We start from the raw sequence: 22,927 nt of genomic DNA, 5'->3' as shown, positions 1-22,927 counted from the left end.
GTTAAGAAGGCGTACAGTGTATTGGCCTTCATCAATTGTGGAATTGAGTTTAGGAGCTGAGAGGTAATGTTGTAGTTATATAGGACCCTGGTCAGACCCCACTTGGAGTACTATGCTCAGTTCTGGTCGCCTCACTACAGGAAGAATATGGAAACTATAGAAAGGGTGCAGAGGAGATTTACAAGGATGTTGCCTGGATTGGGGAGCATGCCTTATGAAAACAGGTTGATTGAACTCGGCCTTTTCTCCTTGGAGCAACGGAGGATAAGAGGTGACCCGATAGAGGTGTAGAAGATAATGAGAGGCATTGATCGTGTGGACAGTCAGAGGTTTTTCCCCAGGGCTGAAATGGCTAGCACAAGAGGGCATAGTTTTAAGGTTCTTGGAAGCAGGTAGAGAGGAGATGTCAGAGGTAAGTTTTTTATGCAGAGAATGATGAGTTTGTCGAATGGGCTGCTGGCGACGTGGTGGAGGTGGATACGATAGGGTCTTTTTAGAGACTCCTGGATAGGTACATGGAGCTTAGAAAAATAGAAGGCAATTTTATAGAAGGCAGTTACTTAGGTAACTTCCAAGGTAAGGACATGTTTGACACAGCTTTGTGGGCCGAATGGCATGTATTGTGCTGTAGGTTTTCTATGTTTCCTTGTTTCTATAATTCCTTGCCATCTTTCACAATTCATTACTCAACCTTCTGTTTCATAGACTGTAATTGCCTACAAAAAACTTAATCTACTTTGAGTTTAGTGTGGAATAGGTGGAGTTGCATATATAATATTCAGTTCTAGAAAAATCTACACTCTACATGTGTAAGCTACGGTGCACAAATCATCACGATATTGCTTTAAGCTTTGATCCATCCTGTAGGGATTATTCCTCTAAAAATCTGCTCTCCTTGACACACACAACGTCCTTCTGGCATGTATCACACTGACCAGGGCCAGGACGTTTATCAGAATGATTGTCACAGTTGGCTCCTTTTTTCCTGCTGCCCCAGCCACCTCCATAGCAATCAAAGCACATGTAGCTGCCAGGAGCAGAGCGCCTTTTCTCTGGTTGCTAAGCAACAATACCCAGAGATGCTTGAAACTGAGTGAATTCCCAGCAGGTCATAACTCAGTATTTGTTTCTGGTTGGGAAGCACCCTATTAACATTTTAAACATGAATTTGGCCATTCCATAGTCTTTGTGCTTGGAATGCAACTGGATGTTAGTGCAAAATACAGTCATGTTTGGGTGCATCAAAAATAGGGACAATAATTATTTCCAAATTGCTTGTGTTTAATTATATGGTTTAAAACATCAGAACTTAAATTGTTCTTTTCCAAATAAAAAAATGATCTAAAAACAAAATATTAAGTTATCTAATAAATGAATAAATTATTAAATTCATTTTTTGTCGATATCATGGGAAGGACTTGTATACATAAGCACCTTTTGTGACCACATGATTTTCTGAAGTGTTTTTCAGACAAAGCATTCCTTTTAAATGTAACTATTTTTGCAATAAAGGCATCATGGGAGCACGTTCAGGCACAGTAAACTTTCACAAGGCCCAAGAAAATAATTACATGGATTTTGTGGAGGGACAAATACCTAAAGATACCAGGTCAATTTTAAGAATATAAGAAAGAGGAGCAGAGTAAGTCATTTGTCCCCTTGAGCTTTCTCCTGGCCGCTATCATGGCTATCTTCTACTTCAATGCTATTTTGCTGTACTATGAAAGCCAAATACCGGGAGCTGGTAGAGCAGTGCCAGAGACAGGGGTGGAGGGCACAATTCATGCCTATTCAAGTGGGCTGAGAGGTTTTACCAGCTGCTTGCTGTGCAGAACCTACTCTCTCTTTGGCATTATGGTGGCTGTAAAGAAAAGAGCCATCAGGACCACCACATGGGGCTGCTGAGCAAGCCTCCAGATGCTATGGATCAAGAGGTGTGACCCATGGACCAACACTTCTGGTACACAAGCCCGGGCCTGACCAACCCTGGCCAGGTCACCTGAGTGAGGGTGCCTGATGCTGAAAAACAAGAAACACTTGATGAATCCCAGGTTATATCACTGACAGTGTGTACCAGACCATCCTAGGATGTATCTCACCATCATACCCCTGATTTCTCTAGCATCCAGGTAAGTCACTCTTTCTTATCAATAAACAAAATGACGGAATGTTTACAGACACTTGGAATGGAGAATTCCAAAAATTAGTGAAGACATTTCTCCCACCCCGATTCTTTTAAATGACTCACCCCCTCTTCTGAGATTGTGACCTTTGGTGTTGAATTCCTCCTCTAGGTGAAACATTCTCCTTACTTGCAGCCCGTCAAGCCCTGTATGAACTTTGTAAGTTACAAGGAGGCCTTCTCTCACTCTTCTAAATTCTAGTGAATATCAGCTTCAACCATCTTTATTTTTAAATAGTACTTCTTGCTATGATTGGGGCTTAAATCTTTGGTGTCAAATTTTGGCTGTCATTACATTAGTGAAGTAATTTGGGATATTTTACAACAGAGGACAAATTATAAGCATATTGTAGATGAGATTATCCATATATGAGACAATGAACTGAGAATTCAAATACGTACCTGCTGAACATCTTGCTGGAATACACACAATTGAAGCCGTTGATGCAGTCGGACCTTACGGTGTTGCCAGATGCTTTCAAGCCTTCGCTGGTGATGCAACACCTCGTGTACAATGTCCAAGACCCGATGAACTGCTTTAGAGTAGTTTGCAGTTGCAGTGAGCGAGTCAGAATTTCCTGGGCTTAAGGGTCGTTGCAGTACATCAAGAAGAGCTTTGCCATCCTGACTCACCTGCACAAATATAATTACTTTAGCTGTATCATAATGACATAACTGCTACCAACACTTTACCATGTTTTTAAAGTTGTCTTGTTCCCTTCAGTGATTTTTTTCCTTTAAATATTTGTTTCCCAAAGATGCCACTTCAAAGTGAAGTAGTACTGTCTAAATCAAAATGCTGCCTTCAAAATGGCTGCTTGATCCTGTGCTACCTCCCCGGAGTGTTTCCCTATTCATAAAACAAGCTGATAATTTTGAACAATATCGATTTGGAAACATGATGTAAAAATGGATTCCTTAAGAATTATGTAGCACTAAAATTGCAAATACTAAATGACTTGAGTTAACAATTAGCACATTAGTTACATTGGGTTGGATATTGATAAAATTATACTGCAGAATAAACAGATGTCAGTTCAGAAGCATTAAAGGACAAGGATAAAAGAATAAGTGATAACTCTGAAATCATCATCATAGCTTGCTACACCAGACAGCCAGCCACTCTGGTGTTGTTTGATTGATGTTGAGCAGGTCAGTGTCAGCTAAATCAGGTGAGAGTGGGCAGTTGCGCAGAACGTGTTCAATGTTCTGCACCCTTTCGCCACGCTCACAGGATTTGCTGGTCTTTAAAACCCCACTTCACCATATTGTCACCCGTCCTACTCTCCCGCTCGCACTCTGTTGAGAGCGCACCACTTCCGTCTGGCAAGCAGTGCCCCGTCCGGCAACATTTCTGTGGGGTCTTGCACTGTGTTGTTCGGTACTATTGACAAATGTAAAATGAGAAACTAAAACGTAAAAAGAGGTTAAATAGCAAAGAAAAGAATCAAATAATTGAGTTTTTATTCTTAATCATGTTTTTACCTCTGCATATGCCTGTGTGATCTGCTCATACAGAGTTTGATGGTGATGAATTGCAATCTCCAAATCCTGCATTTCAGACGGAAGTCCTCCTTCAGCACAGGTTTTGCACCAGATATCAACACTTGACAAATACTAGAAGAAATCATAAATAACCACTTTTACCTGCTTTGAAAAATTTACAAAGTTAAAAAGTTAAGTGTATGATTAGGAAAATTTTCCCTAACAGTGAGTCACCATTTGGATTACTATATCTCAGTAGGTTAAACAGTAATTTTTAATTGGTGATTTGATACACACTTGAAAAGAATACAATTACAGTACCAAGCTCTGAGAAAAGGGCAAAGGAGTGGGTTTTATTGAAAACCTCTACTTTAAAGAAATCTGTTAAATGGAAAAGGAAAGAAAGTTAGTTTCATGTAGTATAGGCTGAAGAATATTCCTGTGAATTTTCTTCAAAGTATTTACTTCACTGCAAGGAGAAATATAAGATCATTAGAGTATAAGCCACCCATAAGAGCAGAATTGGGCCATTCAGCTCATCCAGTCTGCTCCACTATTCATCAGGGTTGATTTATTCTGTCTCTCAACCTCATTCAATTGCTTTCTCCCTGTAACCTTTGATACCCTGACTAATTAAGAACCTATCAACCTCCGCTTTAAATATACACAATAACTTGGCCTCCACAGTTGTCTGTGTGAATGAATTCCACAGATTCACCACCTTTTGGCTAAAGAATTCCTCTTTATCGCTGTTCTAAGTGGATGTCCCTTAATTCTGGGGGTGTGCCCTCTGGTCTTAGACTCACCGACTACAGAAAACATCCTCTCGACATCTACTCTATCTTGGCCTTTCGATATTCAGATCCTGCCTCATTCTTCCAAACTTCAGTGGATATCAGGTCAAGAACTATCAAATACTCCTCATATGCCACCCTTTCATTCCCAGAATCATACTTATGACCCTTTCCTAAACCATCTCCAATGCCAGCACATCTTTCTTAGATAAAGGGCTCAAAACTGCTTATAACATTCCAGGTCTGGTGTGACCAATGCCTTATAAAGTCTCAGCATTACATCCTTGCTTTTACACTAACATTAACATTTCATTTTCCTTCTTCACTACCGACTTAAACAGCAAGTTAACCTTGAGGGAATCCTGCACCACTGATTTACTCCCTGTTTAGAAGATAGTCTAAACCTTTATTCCATCTACCAAAGTGCATGGCGATACAATGCCTGACACTGTATTCCATCTGTCCATTCTCCCAATCTGTCTGTCCTTCTGCAGACTCGCTGCTTCCTCAACACTACCTACCTCACCACCTAACTTTGCATTGTCCAGAAACGTGGCCAAAAAGCCATCAATGCTGATATCCTATTTAAAAAAATAAAATTTAAATTGTATGCCTTGTTCATAACATAACTTAAAAATTAGAGAGGCAGATGAATGAACTTGGGCAAACCCTGCCAATTTGTAGACTAAGGCACCCAAAGGATTTATCTTCACAGATCTCATTAGTATCTCGCGAAACAAGAGTCCTGGCTTAACGCATTATCTTGCAAAGGACGTTTTAAGAGGTAAAAAAATACTCTTTCATTTCCTTTGTTTGGATCCTGTCTGCTGCCTGCTTTCGTTGGCCCACTTTAGTTTGTCTGGGCTCAAATCAGCCTCACAATGAAATAACACAAAGAAGAGCAGCTGTGTCAAGTTCTGTTAAGGATGGTTCAAGGATAAAGATGAGTAAGCCAGGGATGTACTGAAAACTGTAGATTATCTTAATTGGGAAGAAAGTGGATGTCAGCCAGAAGCGAATTCTAAAAACTGGTTCAAAAAAAATTTAAGCACACTTTTGAATGCAAGGTTATCATTTACAATAAGGGAAACATCTGAAGGTGAAAGAATACTTAATATAGCCTATGAAAAAATTATTGTTCTTTTCATCAGGCAGCACCTTGCTCTTCCTTTAGCATAATTATGTCTGTTTTTTATGAGGCCAAGTTCCTAGCTCGATGCTCAACCTAGCGAGGATGGAAAGCTTGCAAGGAGCCGGTCAGATTTGAACAGGCGACCACTCACCGCGGAGTCTGGTGCAGATGTCACTACATCACTGATTTACAAAAACGTGATGGCACTTTATTACAGGGAACTTCTACAAAATAATGAGGTAATTTCCCACACTTTACAAGGACTCCAAAATAATTATGTTTTCTTACCAAAGGACCAGGATCACTGCAAAACAGTTATTGAGTGCTTGGTGTTTAAATTGAAGGTAACAATGAATTATTTTATTAAAGAGTTTCGAATGTCTTTCATAGCAGCTTTGTTAGAGAAATTATCCGCTGATCTGCATAAGATGATACTGGGATTGGTGACTAAGGTCATGGTCAAAGAGTTCTAAAAACGTAAGTGACAAGTATAAAGATGCAGAGAGGTTTTTCAGAAAGAATTTCAGAGATTAGACCTAGAAGGTCAAATATACTGCTGCCTATAATAAAATTATTAAATTCAGTGGTAGAAGAAAAAAATTTGGAAGGGCATTAAGATCTCAGTATACCTTGTTTATTTTCACCAAGAACAAGTAAGATATCTTGATTCTTCTTTTTGCAGGAGAAAACAAGCGGGACATATTGAGATATGCTGCAGAGGTTGTGATCATTTGAGTTACTAAACACTTGGCAAGGGCCAATAAAAAGAAGTGAGGTTTAAGATGAGCAGCCAATGTGGGAGCAGTCATTGTTAGAGTGGACCAGTGTTAGAGTGGCCTAAAGAGCTGAGTCTTTGACTCAAGAGGCATCAGTAAGGAGAGGAGGAGGCTAAGATTTCTGGTAGGAGACTTTCTTTCCTAAAGCACGGTTAAAGTGGTGGGAATGACAATCAGAACAGTGGAGAGCACTTCTTGCAAGATGTGGGAAGACAGGGAGACCTCAAGTATCCCTGATGTTTACAACTGCAACAAGTGCATCCAGCTGCAGCTTCTAACAGACTGCGTTAGGGAACTGCAGCTGCATTTAGGTGACATGAGATACAGGAAGAAGTTACATTATAATTGTATTATTATAATTGTAGGACACAGTTAATTGGATGATTGTCAGGAGAAGTAAAGGGGATAGGCAGCCAGTGCAGGGTATCCCTGTGGCTGTTCCCCTCAATAAATAGATCATTGTATGATATTGCTGGGGCAGGGGCGGATGACAGCAGAGAAAAACAACAACAGTCAGGTCTATGGCACTGAGTCTGATTCTGTGATGCAGAAGGAGAGGGGGTTGAAGCGAGCAGTAGTGATAGGGGATTTGTTACTTATGAGATCAATCGTGTGGTTCTGTGGACAGAAACAAAATTACCAGATGGCATGTTGCCTCCCAGGCGATAGGGTCAGGGACATGTCGGACCGAATCTATAACATGGGTGGGCGAGCAGCCAGACACCATGGACCACATTGGTACCAACGACATGAGATCATCACCTTCGATAACAATTTCTAAGATACTCAAACCACCCCATCTGGCACCAATAATCATTCCATGGTCGAAGTCACCTAGATCACACTTCTTCTCCATTTTAATGCTTGGTCTGAACAACAACTGAACCTCTTGACAATGTCTGCATCCTATTATGCACTGAGTGGCTGTCACATGATTGGCTGATTAGGTATTTGCATTAACGAGCAGGCATACAGGTGTACCTAATAAAGTGGCCACTGAGTCCTATATTATTCCCACATTTTAAACAAACCTCCCTCAGTTGTACATTAGATATGCTATCAACTAAAGATTCAAAGTACATTTATTAGTACAAAAAAGCCGTTTTTTTAACTGTTCAGGGAAAAGAGGCTAGACTGAGCAGACGTGTGATGTAGTGCACCAAAGGTTTAAAAAAAGACCATCTTATACAGCGGCCGTCATAGTAGCGGCCATTGTCGGAGTGGGATGGCTTTGGCTCAACAGGCTTCAGTGAGAACAGGCAGAGCCGAGGTTTGAACGGGGCACAACTGTGCAAGCACATGAAAGTTGGCCCGTGCGGCAGCGGGAGAATTTAAAAAGCAAGCAGGTTAACGGAGCGGGCGATGTAGTAGAGGAAGACAGAGTAGGAAGGCTTTGACTTGAGAGGCTTTGGCGAGCAGAGGCTGAGGATGAGCTTCTCTCCAAGTGAGGTAAGGCCGGGTAAGTTCCTTTAATTAATTTAATTACCTTAGGAGTAGATAATGGAGGCAGCAGTTAGGGCAGTTGAGTGCTCCATTTGCAGTTTGTGGGAAGTCAAGGCGAATACAATCGTCCCTGTTGATACACCTGTAAAAGGTGCATCCAGCTGCAGCTCCTGACCTCCTGACAAACCGTGTTAGGGAACTGGAGCTGGAGCTGGATGAACTTCAGATCATTCGGGAGGCAGAGGCAGAAATAGACAGGGGTTACAGGGAGGTAGTCACCCCTAAGAGTCAGGAGACAGGTAGCTGGGTGACTGTCAGGAGAGGGAAGGGGAATAGACAGAATGAGCAGTGCACCCCTGTGTCCGTTCCCACCAATAATAAGTATATCATTTTGGAGACTCTTGATGGGGATGACCTACCAGGGACAAGTTGCAGTGGTTGCATCTCTGGCGCCAAGACTGGACCTGAGAAAGGAAGGAGAGAAAAGAGGAGAGCAGTAGTGATAGGGGATTTGACAGTTAAGGGGACAGATAAGAAGTTCTGTGGAAGACATTGAGAACCCCGGATGGTCTGTTGCCTCCCTGGTGCCAGGGTCCGTGATATCTCGGATTGAGTTCTCAGTATTCTCAAGAGGGAGGGTGAGCAGCCAGATGTCGTGGTCCATGTAGGGACCAATGACGTGGGCAGGAAGAGTGAGGAGGTCCTGAAAGGTGGGTTTAGGAAGTTAGGCGCCAAGTTAAAAGACAGGACCTCCAGGATAGCAAACTCAGGATTGCTACCACTGCCATGTGCAGGTGGGTTTAGAAATAGTAAGATAGCGCAGATCAACATGTGGCTGAAGACATGGCGCAGCAGGGAGGGCTTCAGATTTAAAGATAATTGGGCAGTTTTCCAGGGAAGGTGGGACCTGTTCCGGCAGGACGGTTTACATCTGAACTGGAGGGGGACAAATATTCTTGCAGGTAGATTTGCTAGAGAGGCTCCAGTGGATTTAAACTAGATACAAGGGGGAAGGGGAACCAAAGTGCAGGAACAGATGTATGGGAGAAGGAAGAAAAAGAAGATAATAAAGTTGTTTGCACTGTTAGTGATAAACAGAGAGTAAGAGGTGGAGAATTTCTTAAATGCATTTATTTTAATGCTAAGATCATTGTAAGAAAGGTGGATGAGCTTAGAGCATGGATTGATACCTGGAAATAAGATGTTGTAGCTGTTAGTGAAAATTTGGTAGCAGGAGGGGTGTGATTGGCAACTAAATATTCCTGGATTTTGTTGCTTCAGGAGTGATAGAATTGGAGGGACAGGAGGGGGTTGGTGTTACATTGCTTGTTAGAGAAAATAATACAGCAGTGCTCTGGCAGGATAGATTAGAGGGCTCATCTAGGGAGGCTATGTGGATGGAATTGAGGAGTGGGAAAGGTGTAGTAACACTTATAGGGGTGTATTATGGACCACCTAATGGGGAGCGAGAATTGGAGGAGCAAATTTGCAAGGAGATAGCAGATATTTGTTGTCAACACAGGGTTGTGATTGTGGGAGATTTTAACTTTCCACACATAGACTGGGAAGCCCATACTGTAAAAGGGATGGATGGTTTGGAGTTTGTAAAATGTGTGCAGGATAGCTTTTTGCAGCAATACATGGAGGTACTGACTAGAGAAGGGGCAGTGTTGGATTTCCTGTTAGGGAATGAGATAGGTCAGGTGACAGAGGTATGTGTTGGGGAGCACTTCGGGTCCAATAATCACAATGCCATTAACCATATAACCATATAACAATCACAGCACGGAAACAGGCCATCTCAGCCCTCCTAGTCCGTGCCGAACTCTTAATCTCACCTAGTCCCACCTACCCACACTCAGCCCATAACCCTCCACTCCTTTCCTGTCCATATACCTATCCAATTTTACCTTAAATGACACAACTGAACTGGCCTCTACTACTTCTACAGGAAGCTCATTCCACACAGCTATCACTCTCTGAGTAAAGAAATACCCCCTCGTGTTTCCCTTAAACTTTTGCCCCCTAACTCTCAAATCATGTCCTCTTGTTTGAATCTCCCCTACTCTCAATGGAAACAGCCTATTCACGTCAACTCTATCAATCCCTCTCAAAATTTTAAATACCTCGATCAAATCCCCCCTCAACCTTCTACGCTCCAATGAATAGAGACCTAACTTGTTCAACCTTTCTCTGTAACTTAAGTGCTGAAACCCAGGTAACATCCTAGTAAATCGTCTCTGCACTCTCTCTAATTTATTGATATCTCTCCTATAATTCGGTGACCAGAACTGTACACAATATTCCAAATTTGGCCTTACCAATGCCTTGTACAATTTTAACATTACATCCCAACTTCTGTACTCAATGCTTTGATTTATAAAGGCCAGCGTTCCAAAAGCCTTCTTCACCACCCTATCTACATGAGACTCCACCTTCAGGGAACTATGCACTGTTATTCCTAGATCGCTCTGTTCCACTGCATTCCTCAATGCCCTACCATTTACCCTGTATGTTCTATTTGGATTATTCCTGCCAAAATGTAGAACCTCACACTTCTCAGCATTAAACTCCATCTGCCAACGTTCAGCCCATTCTTCTAACCGGCATAAACCTCCCTGCAAGCTTTGAAAACCCACCTCATTATCCACAACACCTCCTACCTTAGTATCATCGGCATACTTACTAATCCAATTTACCACCCCATCATCCAGATCATTTATGTATATTACAAACAACATTGGGCCCAAAACAGATCCCTGAGGCACCCCGCTAGTCACTGGCCTCCATCCTGATAAACAATTATCCACCACTATTCTCTGGCATCTACCATCTAGCCACTGTTGAATCCATTTTATTACTCCAGCATTAATACCAAACGACTGAACCTTCTTAACTAACCTTCCATGTGGAACTTTATCAAAGGCCTTGCTGAAGTCCATATAGACTACATCCACTGCCTTACCCTCATCAACATTCCTCGTAACTTCTTCAAAAAATTCAATAAGGTTTGTCAAACATGACCTTCCACGCACAAATCCATGCTGGCTACTCCTAATCAGATCCTGTCTATCCAGATAATTATTAATATTATCTCTAAGGATACTTTCCATTAATTTACTGACCACTGATGTCAAACTGACAGGTCTATAATTGCTAGGCTTACTTCTAGAACCCTTTTTAAACAATGGAACCACATGAGCAATTGAAGTAGTAAAATAGATTCAACAGTGGCTGGATGGGAGATGCCAGAGAGTAGTGGTGGATAACTGTTTGTCAGGTTGGAGGCCGATGACTAGTAGTGTGCCTCAGGGATCTGTACTGGGTCCAATGTAGTTTGTCATATACATTAATGATCTGGATGATGGAGTGGTAAATTGGATTAGTAAGAATGCAGATGATACTAAGATTGGTGGTGTTGTGGATAATGAAGTCGGTTTTCAAAGCTTGCAGAGAGATTTAGGCCGGTTAGAAGAGGGGGCTGAAAGATGGCAGATGGATTTTAATGCTTATAATTGTGAGGTGCTACATTTTGGTCGGAATAATCAAAATAGGACATACATGGTAAATGGTAGGGCATTGAAGAATGCAGTAGAACAGGGTGATCTAGGAATAATGGTGCAGTTCCCTGAAGGTGGAATCTCATGTGGTGAAGAAAGCTTTTGGTATGTTGGCCTTTATAAATCAGTGCATTGAGTATAGGAGTTGGGATGTAATGTTAAAATTGTTCAAGGCATTGGCATGACCAAATTTGGAGTATTGTGTACAGTTCTGGTCACCAAATTATAGGAAAGATGTCAACAAAATAGAGAGAGTACAGAGAAGATTTACTAGAATGTTACCTGGGTTTCAGCACCTAAGTTGCAGAGAAATTTTGAACAAGTTAGGTCTTTATTCTTTGGAGTGTAGAAGGTTAGGGGGGACTTGATAGAGGTATTTAAAATTATGAGGTGGATAGATAGATAGAGTTGACGTGGATAGGCTTTTTCCATTGAGAGTAGGGGAGATTCAAACAAGGGGGCATGAGTTGAGAGTTAGGGGGCAAAATTTTAGGTGTTACACAAGGGGGATCTTCTTTACTCAGAGAGTGGTAGCTGCGTGGAACGAGCTTTCAGTAGAAGTGGTAGAGGCAGGTTTGATATTGTCATTTAAAGTAAAATTGGATAGGTACATGGACAGGAAAGGAATGGAGGGTTATGGGCTGAGTGCAGGTCACTGGAACTAGGTGAGAGTAAGCGTTCGGCACAGACTAGAAGGGCTGAGATGGCCTGTTTCTGTGCTGTAATTGTTACATGGTTATTGTCAATGTTATATATGCAGTATACCACCCTGAGATTCATCTTTCTGTATTAACCTCCAAATGCCCCATTAATTTTCATTTCAATGTTGTGATTAAATGATGTACGTAACATGTTCACCACTTAAAACATTCCCAACTGTGAGGAGACTGGCTAATTAGAACTTGACAATGATACAGAGACATGCAAAATTACAACTCTTTATTCCGTGGTAATTCTTGTGGGGATGGTTCTATTCTATTTTTAACGTCCATGTGCTTAAAAATACTTCCCGTTTCAAATAGAAAATAGAAAAGGGGAAAAATACCTTGCTCTTTTAATAAATTGAAACAATTTTCCAGTTCAATTAGAACATAGAACAGTACACCACAGGCCCACGGTGTTGTAATTAAGCTAATAATTAAATGCCTAACTAAATAATCCCTCCTGCCTTACTCACAATGCCTATGTCACTCCACTGTGCACCCATGTGCTTATCTAACAGCTTCTTGAAAGTCTCTGTCATATTTGCATGCAGCACGACTCTGACAGCTCTTTCTAGGCCCCACGACTCTCTGTGCATCCATCATTAAGGACTTCCATCACACAGGACATGCCTTATTGTTACCATCAGAAGGAGATACAAAAGCCTGAGGGCACAATGATTCAGGAATAGCTTCTTCCCTTTAGCCACTCAATTTCTGAATGGACATTGAACCCATGAACACTACCTCACTCCCTTTTTATTTCTTTTTTTTGTACTACTTATTTAATTAAACTATTTGATATAAATATATACTTATTGCAACTCACAGCATTGCATTGTACTGCTGTGCAAAGTTAACAAACTTCATGACATACGCCAGTGAAATTTAACCTGATTCTGATTCTGTGTAAGACACCTGTCCTGACATCTCATTGGAACTTACCCACTCTTACCTGAAATGGACTCGCTCTGATATTGAACATTTCAACCCTGGGAAAATCATAGCAGCTGTCTGCTCTTTGTATGTTTCTCATACACATATAAACCTCTATCACACTCTCTGCCACCTCCATTATTCCAGAGGAGACAACCCAAGTTTGGCTAAATCTCCTTGTGGCACGTGCCGTCTAATCCAGGCAGCACCCTGGTAAACCTCTTGTGCATCTTTTCCAAAGACTCCACATCCTTCCTATAAATGTGCCACCAGATGGAAATGCAATACTCCCGATGCAGCCTAACTAGAGTTTTATAAAGCTGCAAAATAACCTCCTCACTTTTAAACTTTTATTAATAAAGTCAAGCATGCCATATAGATTTTTTTATCACCCTATCAACCTTTCCACCACTTCAGGAAGCGATTGACTTGGACCCCCAAATCATTCTGTCCGTTAACACAAAAGGATTCTTTGCATCTGATCTCCCAAAGAGCAACTCCTCACATTTGACTGGATTAGATTCTATCTGCCATTCCTCTGCTCATATCTGCAATTGATCTACATCCCACAGTGTCCTCTAGCAATCTCCTGCACTGTTCACACCACCACCAATCTTTGCATCATCTGTGAACTTACGGACCCACCCATCTATTTTTTCATCCAGGTAAACATCAAAGGTCTCAGTGTGGATTCCTATGGAAGCCCATTTGTCACTGACATCCAGCCAATTATTCAATAAGAGATCATGAAGTGCAATGCATTGCTTGGAAAGATGTTATTTATTAGAATTCTGTAAGACAGGTTTCTTACTTTCAAAATCACTTTCTAGAGTATTTGCCACAGGTAAGAAGCACACCATTAAACTAAAGGCAGAATTAGGGATAGATTAACATAAAAGTGAAATAAAATGCCAGTGATACATTTACCCTGGTCTGTAAGACAGGATGAGATAACAGAGATCATTTCAGAGGATACTATGCTGAAATAAATATTCAGCACCAATTCTGCAGAGTTTAAGGAAAATTTCTTTTTCACCTGAACTCACCTGTTCAGCTTTCTGATGAAATACAGCAGACATTGCCAAGATTGTGCTACGCTCATCCAGAGCAGCTGCAAAACTCTTCCATTCTTGATCGAGCTGAGCAGATATCTGCTTGATCTGTTGAGATGCATAATGGCCAGCCTCAGAAAGCCTGGACGCAACAGACATGATTCTATTGATGTTGACATACGCGTTCTGGAAAAGAGAGAATATTGTCAGTTACAAAACAACCAAACACATGCTGTCATCAGCTTCACTCATCAAGAATGAAACATTAGCAAACTAACATATGTAAAAATGTTCAGGTTCACACAGTAATCTTCTCTTCTCTATAAAATGGTAATCCCAAAAGAATACTTTTCCTATACCTATGTTGTACAAAAGTGATGTGTTAATAAGAAATCAATAGTACCGCCAAATTAAATAATTAAAAAGAACAAAAATATTTAAAATATTCACAAGGAAATCTGCAGATGCTGGAAATTCAAGTAACGCACACAAAATGCTGGTGGAATGCAGCAGGCCAGGCAGCATCTATAGGAAGAAGCACTGTCGACGTTTCGGGCCGAGACCCTTCATCAGGACTAACTGAAAGGAGAGATACTAAGAGATTTGAAAGTAGCAGGGGGAGGGGGGAAATGCGAAATGATGGGAGAAGAAGTTACCTAAAAGTCAAATCTTTTTCTATAGCTTCTGTTAAAAACTTACCATTGAGTTCATAGCAAAATGGTTATGCTGAGTCTGTAGATCCACGGTATGCTGGTAACTCACTCCAATCTCTGTGTGACTCTGGAGGAATAATTGCTTGTTGTGGCTAATCCAGTCAAACATCTAAATACAAGAGAATTGGTTAGAGCAGGATTTGTGATGAAATTTGGTTTCAAGATCTTTACAACCAGCCATTACATAACCAGAATGTAATTAAAGGTAAATATCAGGCAAGGTATCTACATTCTGTAGGGAGGGCAAATGGAGGAAATTAAGAAAAGCTTATGGAATAATGCAGAAATACAAATGGACAATATCTACTGCCGTGTACTCTCATATAACTCAGATTTTCTTTTTGTACTTGCACAGTTTGTTGTCCTTTGCACATTGCTTGAATGCCCAAGTTGGTGCAGTCGTTCAAATGGTTATTATTCTATTATGGATTTATTGAGTATGCTTGCAAGAAAATGAATCTCAGGGTTGTATGTGGTGACATATATGTACTTTGATAGTAAATTTACTTTGAACTTTGATTTTCATGACGAACTATTTATTTTATCTTTTATTTTTTATTTAGAGGTATAGAGCAGAACAGGCCCTTATGGCCCAATGAACCACGTTGCCTGGCAAACCAACCCTAGCCTAATCGCGGAACAACTTAGAGTGACCAATTAACCTACAAACTGATCTGTCTTTGTACTGTGAGAGGGAACAAGAGTACCCAGAGGAAACCCACATGGTCATGGGGAGAATGTACAAACTCCTTACAGATTGCGCTGGAATTGAACTCTGAACTCTGATGCCTCAAGTTGTAATAGTGTTGTATTTACCACTATGCTACCATGCTGGTGTGGTGTCCCACGGTGTCATATGAATGTGAGAAATTGCTGTATTTACTTGCGTTCAGACAGATGTTTAAAAATAGTTGTTATTTTTCTCTTGATTCAATCTGTTATCAAGGGAAAGGGAATATAATTATAAATACTATTTCAAAGACTTTAGAACTAAACCATGAACATACCATGCCTGGCCCAACTCAATAAAGAAAAAAATTAGCAGCTAAAACAAAGTGAGAGAAAATTTGCAGATGCTAGAAATCCAAGATTGGAAATCCAACACACAAAATGCTGGAGGAACTCAGCAGGCCAAGCAGCATCTATGGAAAAGAGTAAACAGTTGATGTTTTGGGCTGAGACCCTTCATCAGGACTGGAAATGAAGGGGGCAGATGGGGATATGTTGTGAACAGGTGAGGTGAGCTAAGAATATGAGACGAGGGGGTACAATGAATGACTCCCCTCCCCCCACCTTATTCTGGCTTCTGCCCCCTTTTTTCCAGTCCTGATGAAGGATCTCGGCCCAAACTGTTAACTATTTATTATCCTCTACAGATGCTGCCTGTAACTGCTCTAGAATTTTTTTTTGTGTTGCAAAAAACCATGACATCCTATTTCTAGCAAACAGTCACACACAAACACCCTTCCACAGGGGAGTCATGATAAAAGAGATTTTGCAGATGCTGGAAATCCAGAGTGACACACACAAAATTCTGGAGGATACTCTGGAGATGAGGGAGCATCCATGAAAGGAAAAAGAGTTGAAGTTCTGGCCTGAGATCCTTCATCAGGTCTGGAAAGCAAGTGGGGGAGAAGCCAGAATAAGAAGGGGGTGGGGGAGTACAAGCTAGAAGGTGATAGGTGAAGCCCAGTGGGTGGGGGGAGTATGAAGTGAGAAGCTGGGAGGTGAAAGGTGGGAAAGGTAAAGGGCATGAGAATAATGAACCTGATAGGAGAACGGGCAATGGGAGAAAGGGAAAGAGGAGGGCACCAAGGAGCGGTGATAGGCAAGGGAGGAGAAGACAAGAGGTAAGAAGGGAGCTGGAGAGTGGATGAAGATGGAAGGGAAGGGGAGAAAAGTTAGCAGAAGTAGGAGAAACTGATGTTCATGCAATCTTGCATAAAATGTATTAATAAAAAGGGATTTAATGCAACTTCAGGCATATTGGTTCATTAATCTGCAGAGGTGTTTGTATTTATAGTTTGATGTAGACCTCTGGTCTGTACTGGTCAACCAATTTCATTTCCTGAATATTCAGTGCATTGGCTGGTTGTAAGTGCCATTGTAATGACATCATTGTTATTGCATAATTTATAGTTCACTGCTGTCAGTTGTCATACTCAAAATAAATAAAGTATTTCTGATTTAAGAGCAAAGCTTGTTGTTTACATTGATTCAGAGAAAAGTTACTTTCCAATTAATCTTAGAAACCCATCTTAGAAACCCATCTGGATCTTTGGCTCATTGGAAATACATAGTACTTTTGCTGAAAATTATTAAGCTCTTTTTTGTGGTCATCGCTGTTGTGCCCTTATTATACTTTTTAAAATGAAATGTATTTAACTTTAGGAATTCAATTGTATCTTGTTTATTTATGGCATTTGCTAACTTTTTGTAAGACCATTAGACATAGGAGCAGAATTAGGCCATTCACTGCACTGAATATGGCCCGCCATTCCATCGTGGCTGGTTGATTATCAATCTCAATCCCATTCTTCTCCTTTCTCCCTATAACCCTTGACATCTTGACTAATCAAGAACCTATCAAACTCTGCTTTAAAAATACCCAATGTCTTTGCCTCTACTGCCATCTGTGGCAATGAATTCCACAGATTCATGACCCTCTGGTTAAAGAATTTCCTTCTCATCTCTGTTCTAAATGGACACCCCTACATTCTGAGGCCGTGCCCTCTGGTCATAAACTCCCCCACTATAGGAAACATACTCACCAAATCCACTCTGTCTAGGCCTTTTAATATTCGATGTTTCAATGAGATCCACTTTCATTCTCCTAAGCGCCAATAGGTACAGGCCCAGAGGCGTCAAATGTTCCTCATAAATTAACTCTTTCATTCCAAATCCAGCGCATCTTTTCTTAGATAAGGCGCTCAAAGTTGCTTACAATACTCCCAAGTATAGTCTAACAAATGCCCTATAAAGCCTCAGCAATACACACATGCTCTCATATTTTAGTCTTCTTGAAATGAATGCTTACATTGCCTTTGCCTTCCTTACCACTGACTCAACCTGTGAGTTAACCTGTAGGGAATCCTCCCAATTCCCTTGACACCACTGAGTTTTTATATTTGCTCTCTATTTAGAAAACAGTTTATACCTTTTTTCCTTCTTCCAAAGTGCATGACCATACACTTCCATCTGTCACTTCCTTGCTCATTTTCCCAATCCCTTTTGGCCTCCTCAACCACTACTTGCCCCTTGACCTATCTTCACATCATCCGCAAGCTGGCCACAAAGGTGCCAATTCTGTCATCCAAATCAGTGACATTTAACATGAAAAGAAGCAGTCCCAATTGCAACCCTTGTGTAACACCACTAGTCACTGGCAGCCAGCCAGAAAAAGCCCCCTTTATTCCCACACTTTGCCTCCTGCCAGCCACTCAATCTTTTATTAATACTAGTATCTTTCCTGTAATAGCATGGGTCTTATTCTGTTAAGCAGCCTCATGGATGACATTTTGTCAAAGGTCATCTGAAAATGCAAGTAAACAATCTTCTTTGCCTATCCTGTCTGTTATTTCCTCAAACAATTCCAACAGATTTGCCAGGCAAGTTTTCTCCTTAAAGAAACTATGCTGATTTTGGCCTATTTTATCACGTGCCTCCACGTGCTCCAAAACCACACCCTTAATAATTGACTCCTCCATCTTCCCAGACACTGAGGTCAGGCTAACGGGTCCTTTCTTCTGCCTCCTCCCCGTCTTAAATACTGGGTGACATTTGCAATATTCAAGTCCTCTGGAACCATTCCAGAATCTAGAGCTTCTTGAAAGATAATTTGTAATGCCTCCATGATCTCTTCAGTTCCTTTGTTCAGAAGACTGGGGAATAGTCCATCTGGTCCAGTTTACATAACTATCTTCAGACCTTTCAGCTTCAAAAATATCTTCTCCTTATAAACACTCACTTCTGCCTCCTGACACTCTCAAATTTCTGGCAAACTGCTAGGTCTTCCATTGTGCAGGCTAATGCAAAACACTGATTAAATTCATCCGCCGTGTACTTGTCCCCTATTACTACATCCCCAAAGTCATTTTCCAGCAGTCCGGTATCTTTTCTCATCTCTCTTTTATCTTTATATATTTGAAAAACCTTTTGATATAATCTTTTATATTATTGGTTAGCTTACATTTATATGTAATCTTTTCTCTCCTTACAGCTTTTTAGTTGCCTTCTGTTGGTTTTTAAATGCTTCCCAATCCTCTAACTTCCCACTAATTTATGCAATATTATATGCCTTTTATTTTGCTTTTATGCTGTTTTTGACTTCTCTTGTCAGCCACAGTTGCCTCAACCTCCCTTTAGGATACTTGTTCATCTTTGGGATCTATCTATCTTGACTTCATTTTTTATCAACAGATCCACCCTACTCCCTCTGTGTATCTGCCTGTCTTTTTGAAAGAATGAGTATCCTTCAAATATAATACCTTCAGTCCTGTATTCATTCCCCTTTTTGACTTTGATCCCATGTTACACTTCAACTCATCAAAATGACTGCAATTTTGCCCAATCATCTGCATGTCCCTCACAGACTCACTACACAGTGCATCAACTTGTATACCAACTGACTCATCCTCAACCCTGTAACTCCACTTCTCACCCCCTGCCAAATTAATTTAGATCCTCCCCAATATCTCTAGCAAACATGCCTACAAGGATATTGATTTCCCTGAGTCTTATTTCTGAAAAGGAACTTTAATAGCAATTTGGAGAAAGCATAATCACACATTACTGAGCCACATGATACTTCACCTGTCTCTATCAACTACAGTTGCCTATCTGTTGTAATATACAGCATGCAACACTATTAGTATAACTCTAAACTTAAATAATGGCCAACTTTTTGATTAGCTGAGGACATTCATAAAAGTAAATGGAATGAAAATCCAAGTTACAGTCGTGGCTATCTATTATTTCCCATTTACAAAACTGCATTGTCAAGACAATCTAGTTCACTCCAAATTTACACAATGGCTCTATCAGATTCCCATTATCTTCCCAGGCTTGGACAGATGTCTCATCTAAGGGTCCCATGATATGCACATATATCCTTTTCAAACTTTTGTTACTTACTCTTCGGACCCGCCTTTCCTAATTGAGAAAGAATATGCTATGTTACTGAAGAAATATGACAGACTAAACCTTGAGGCTCAGCTACTGGCCAATTTCTGAGTTGAGTTTGATTCACAACATGGCACCTACAGAATTTGTATTCTAAATAAATCTGGAATTAATGTATAAAACAAAACTACACTCAATAACTGTAGCCAAGAAAAAATCATAATAGGTCACTAATGTTCTTTAGGGAAAGGAATCTGCTACTTTATTTTCTCTGGTCTCTGTGTTATATGATCTCAACAATCTGGTGATCTCTTAACACCCTCATTTCAGGGGCAAATAAGAAGGGACAATAATTGTTGTATTACAAAAGAGAGCACTTGTGATGAAAATTAAACTGCAACAACTATAGATAAAGATAGTAATTTAAAAGAAGGCATTTTTTTCAAATTCTGCAATATTTGGCTTTATGTTCATGCGCACAATCATTGAAAAATACCTACAGAACTACCTAGCTTCCACTTGTGCAGGAGTTCCCAACCTAGGGCCCGTGAACCTCTTGTTTAATGGTATTGGTCCATGACATTGAAAAAAAGCTGGAACCCCCTGTCTCAATGGGTAGGTGGAAGATTGGGAAGTTTTTAAAAACCAAAAGAAGTAACTAAAAAGCCATAAGGCTTTTATAAAATAAATAATATAAAAGAAAATATGAAATTAAGGAGTAAACAAGAGGTGAGAGTGGATAGACTGCTGAAAACGATGCTGGAGAGGTAGCAACAGAGGGCAAAGAAGTGGCGGATGAAGTAATTAAGTATTGTGTATCAGTCTCCACTGTAGAAGACAGTAGCTGCGTCCAGATGTTCAAGAGTGTCAGGAGGCAGAAGTGAGTGTTGTTGCAATGACTAAGGAGAAGGTGCTTGGGGAGATGAAAGGTCTGATGTAAGATAAATCACTTCGACCAGATGGATAATACCCCAGGGTCTAAAAGAGGTAGTTGAAAAGATTGTAGAGGCATTAATAATGATCTTGCAAGAAGCACTAGATTCTGAAATGGTTCTGGAGGCCTAGAAAATTGCAAATGTCACTCCACTCTTTAAGAAGGGAGAGAGGCAGAAGAAAGGAAATAAAGGTCATTTAGCCCGACTTCAGTGGTTGGGAAGATGTTGGAGTCCATTATTAAGGGTGAGATTTTGGGGCACTTGGAGGCATATGAAAAAATAGGCCAAAGTCATCATGGTTTCCTCAAAGGTTAATCTTGCCTGACAGATCTGGTGGATTTCTTTGAGGAAATAACAGGCAGGATAGTCAAAGGGAAGTCAGTGGATGCTGTGTACTTGGAATTTCAGAAGACCTTTAACAAGGTGCCGCACAAGAGGCTGCTTAACAAGATAACACCCCATGGTATTACAGGAAAGATGCTTATATGGTTAGAAAATTGGCTGACTGGCAGGAGACAAAGAGTGGGAATAAAGGCAGCCTTTTCTGGTTGGTTGTCAGTGACTAGTGATGATCCACAGGGGTCAGTGGTGGGACTGCTTCTTATCAAGTTATATGTGAATGATTTGGATGATGGAAATGATGGCTTTGTGGCCAAGTTTGTGGACAGTACGAAAAAAAGGTGAAGGGGCAAGTAGTGTTAAACAAGCAAGGAGTCTATAGAACGATTGGACAGATTGGGAAAATGGGCAAAGTGTCAGATGGAATACAGTGTCGGGAAATGTATGGTCATGTACTTTGGTAGAAGGAATAAAGGCACAGGCTATTTTCTAAATGGGGAGAAAATTCAAAAATCATCGGTACAGAAGGACTTGGAATTCCTTGTGTAGGGCTCCTTAAAGATGAACATAAATTCAGTCAGTGGTAAGGAAAGCAAATGCACCATTTTCATTCACTTCAAGAGGAATAATAAATCAGTCATGATGGAATATTGGAGCAGTCCTCAATGGGCCAAATGGCCTAATTCTGCTCCTATGTCTTAAGGCCTTATGGTCTTTCACAAAAGCTTGTTTAATTCAATTTAATATCTGCCTGAGATCTTAAATATATGCACTGAAGTTTAGTAAAACATCTGAATATTTTAAGCTGAGTTACATCCTGTAGTACAATAACTGCAAATGTTTTATATTGATGGCATCATGAGAGAATCTGCAGATGCTGGAAATAAATAAAAACACAAAATGCTGGCAGAACTCAGCAGGCCAGACAGCATCTATGGGAAGAGGTAGTGATGAAGTTTCGGGCTAAAACCCTTCATCAGGAGTGAAGTAACATGGGATGGTCAAGGGGGTATAAGAAGTGGGGGGAGGGATAAAGTAGAGAGCTAGGAAGTGATAGGTTGGAGGGAAATGGGCTAGGGGGAAGGTGGAGAATTATGGGAAGTAAAAGAGAAAGAAAGGTAGGGCTGGGGGAAGATTATAGTGAGGGGGATAAAAGAGAGAGAAAGAGAACCAGACTAAAATTATAGATAGGGATGGGGTAAGGGAGGGCAGGGGTACTAATGGAGGTCTGTGAGTTGAATGTTCACGCCGGCAGGAAGGAGGCTACCTAGGCGGGAGATAAGGTATTGCTCCATCGACCTGCACGTGGCTTCATCTTGATGGTAGAGGAGGCCATGGACAGACATATCGGAGTGGGAGTGGTCTGTGGAATTGAAGTGTGTGGCCACAGGGAGATCCCACCACTGCTGGAGGACTGAGCGCCGGTGTTCGGTGAAACGGTCTCCCAGTCTGTGGCAGGTCTCCCCAATGTATAAATGGCCACATCGGGAGCACCAGATACAGTATATCACCCCAGTTGACTCGCAGGTGAAGTGGTGCCTCACCTGAAAGGACTGTCGGGGGCCTGGGATATTGATGGCATATTTGTTTCTTGTGTTTTTTTCTGCAACATATATTGCATTGGGAGCATATGGGGACGAGGAGTCCAGGTTGCATTATATGTGGAAAATACATTGAATTGATGTAGATAGAGCCTGGAATTGATTGCAAATTGTATTTCAGTCAGAACAAATTATTCTTAAACTGGGCATAAAAAGT

General features: G+C 40.9%; 1 protein-coding gene across 1 annotated transcript in view; it reads right to left on the bottom strand.

Moving 5' to 3' along the window:
* kalrna (kalirin RhoGEF kinase a) overlaps positions 1-22,927 on the bottom strand; it is a 705,069-nt gene that overhangs the window by 387,251 nt on the left and 294,891 nt on the right. The window contains exons 6-9 of the mRNA XM_059966562.1: positions 14,761-14,883; positions 14,056-14,247; positions 3,668-3,799; positions 2,585-2,815 (exon numbers count right to left, since the gene is read on the bottom strand). Coding sequence (XP_059822545.1) covers positions 2,585-2,815; positions 3,668-3,799; positions 14,056-14,247; positions 14,761-14,883 — 678 coding nt within the window. The remainder of the gene's footprint in view (positions 1-2,584; positions 2,816-3,667; positions 3,800-14,055; positions 14,248-14,760; positions 14,884-22,927) is intronic.

The sequence above is a fragment of the Hypanus sabinus genome, chromosome 4, assembly GCF_030144855.1.
Source record: "Hypanus sabinus isolate sHypSab1 chromosome 4, sHypSab1.hap1, whole genome shotgun sequence".
In the NCBI taxonomy this organism is placed as follows: Eukaryota; Metazoa; Chordata; class Chondrichthyes; order Myliobatiformes; family Dasyatidae; genus Hypanus; species Hypanus sabinus.
This window is presented reverse-complemented; position numbering and strand designations above follow the sequence as displayed.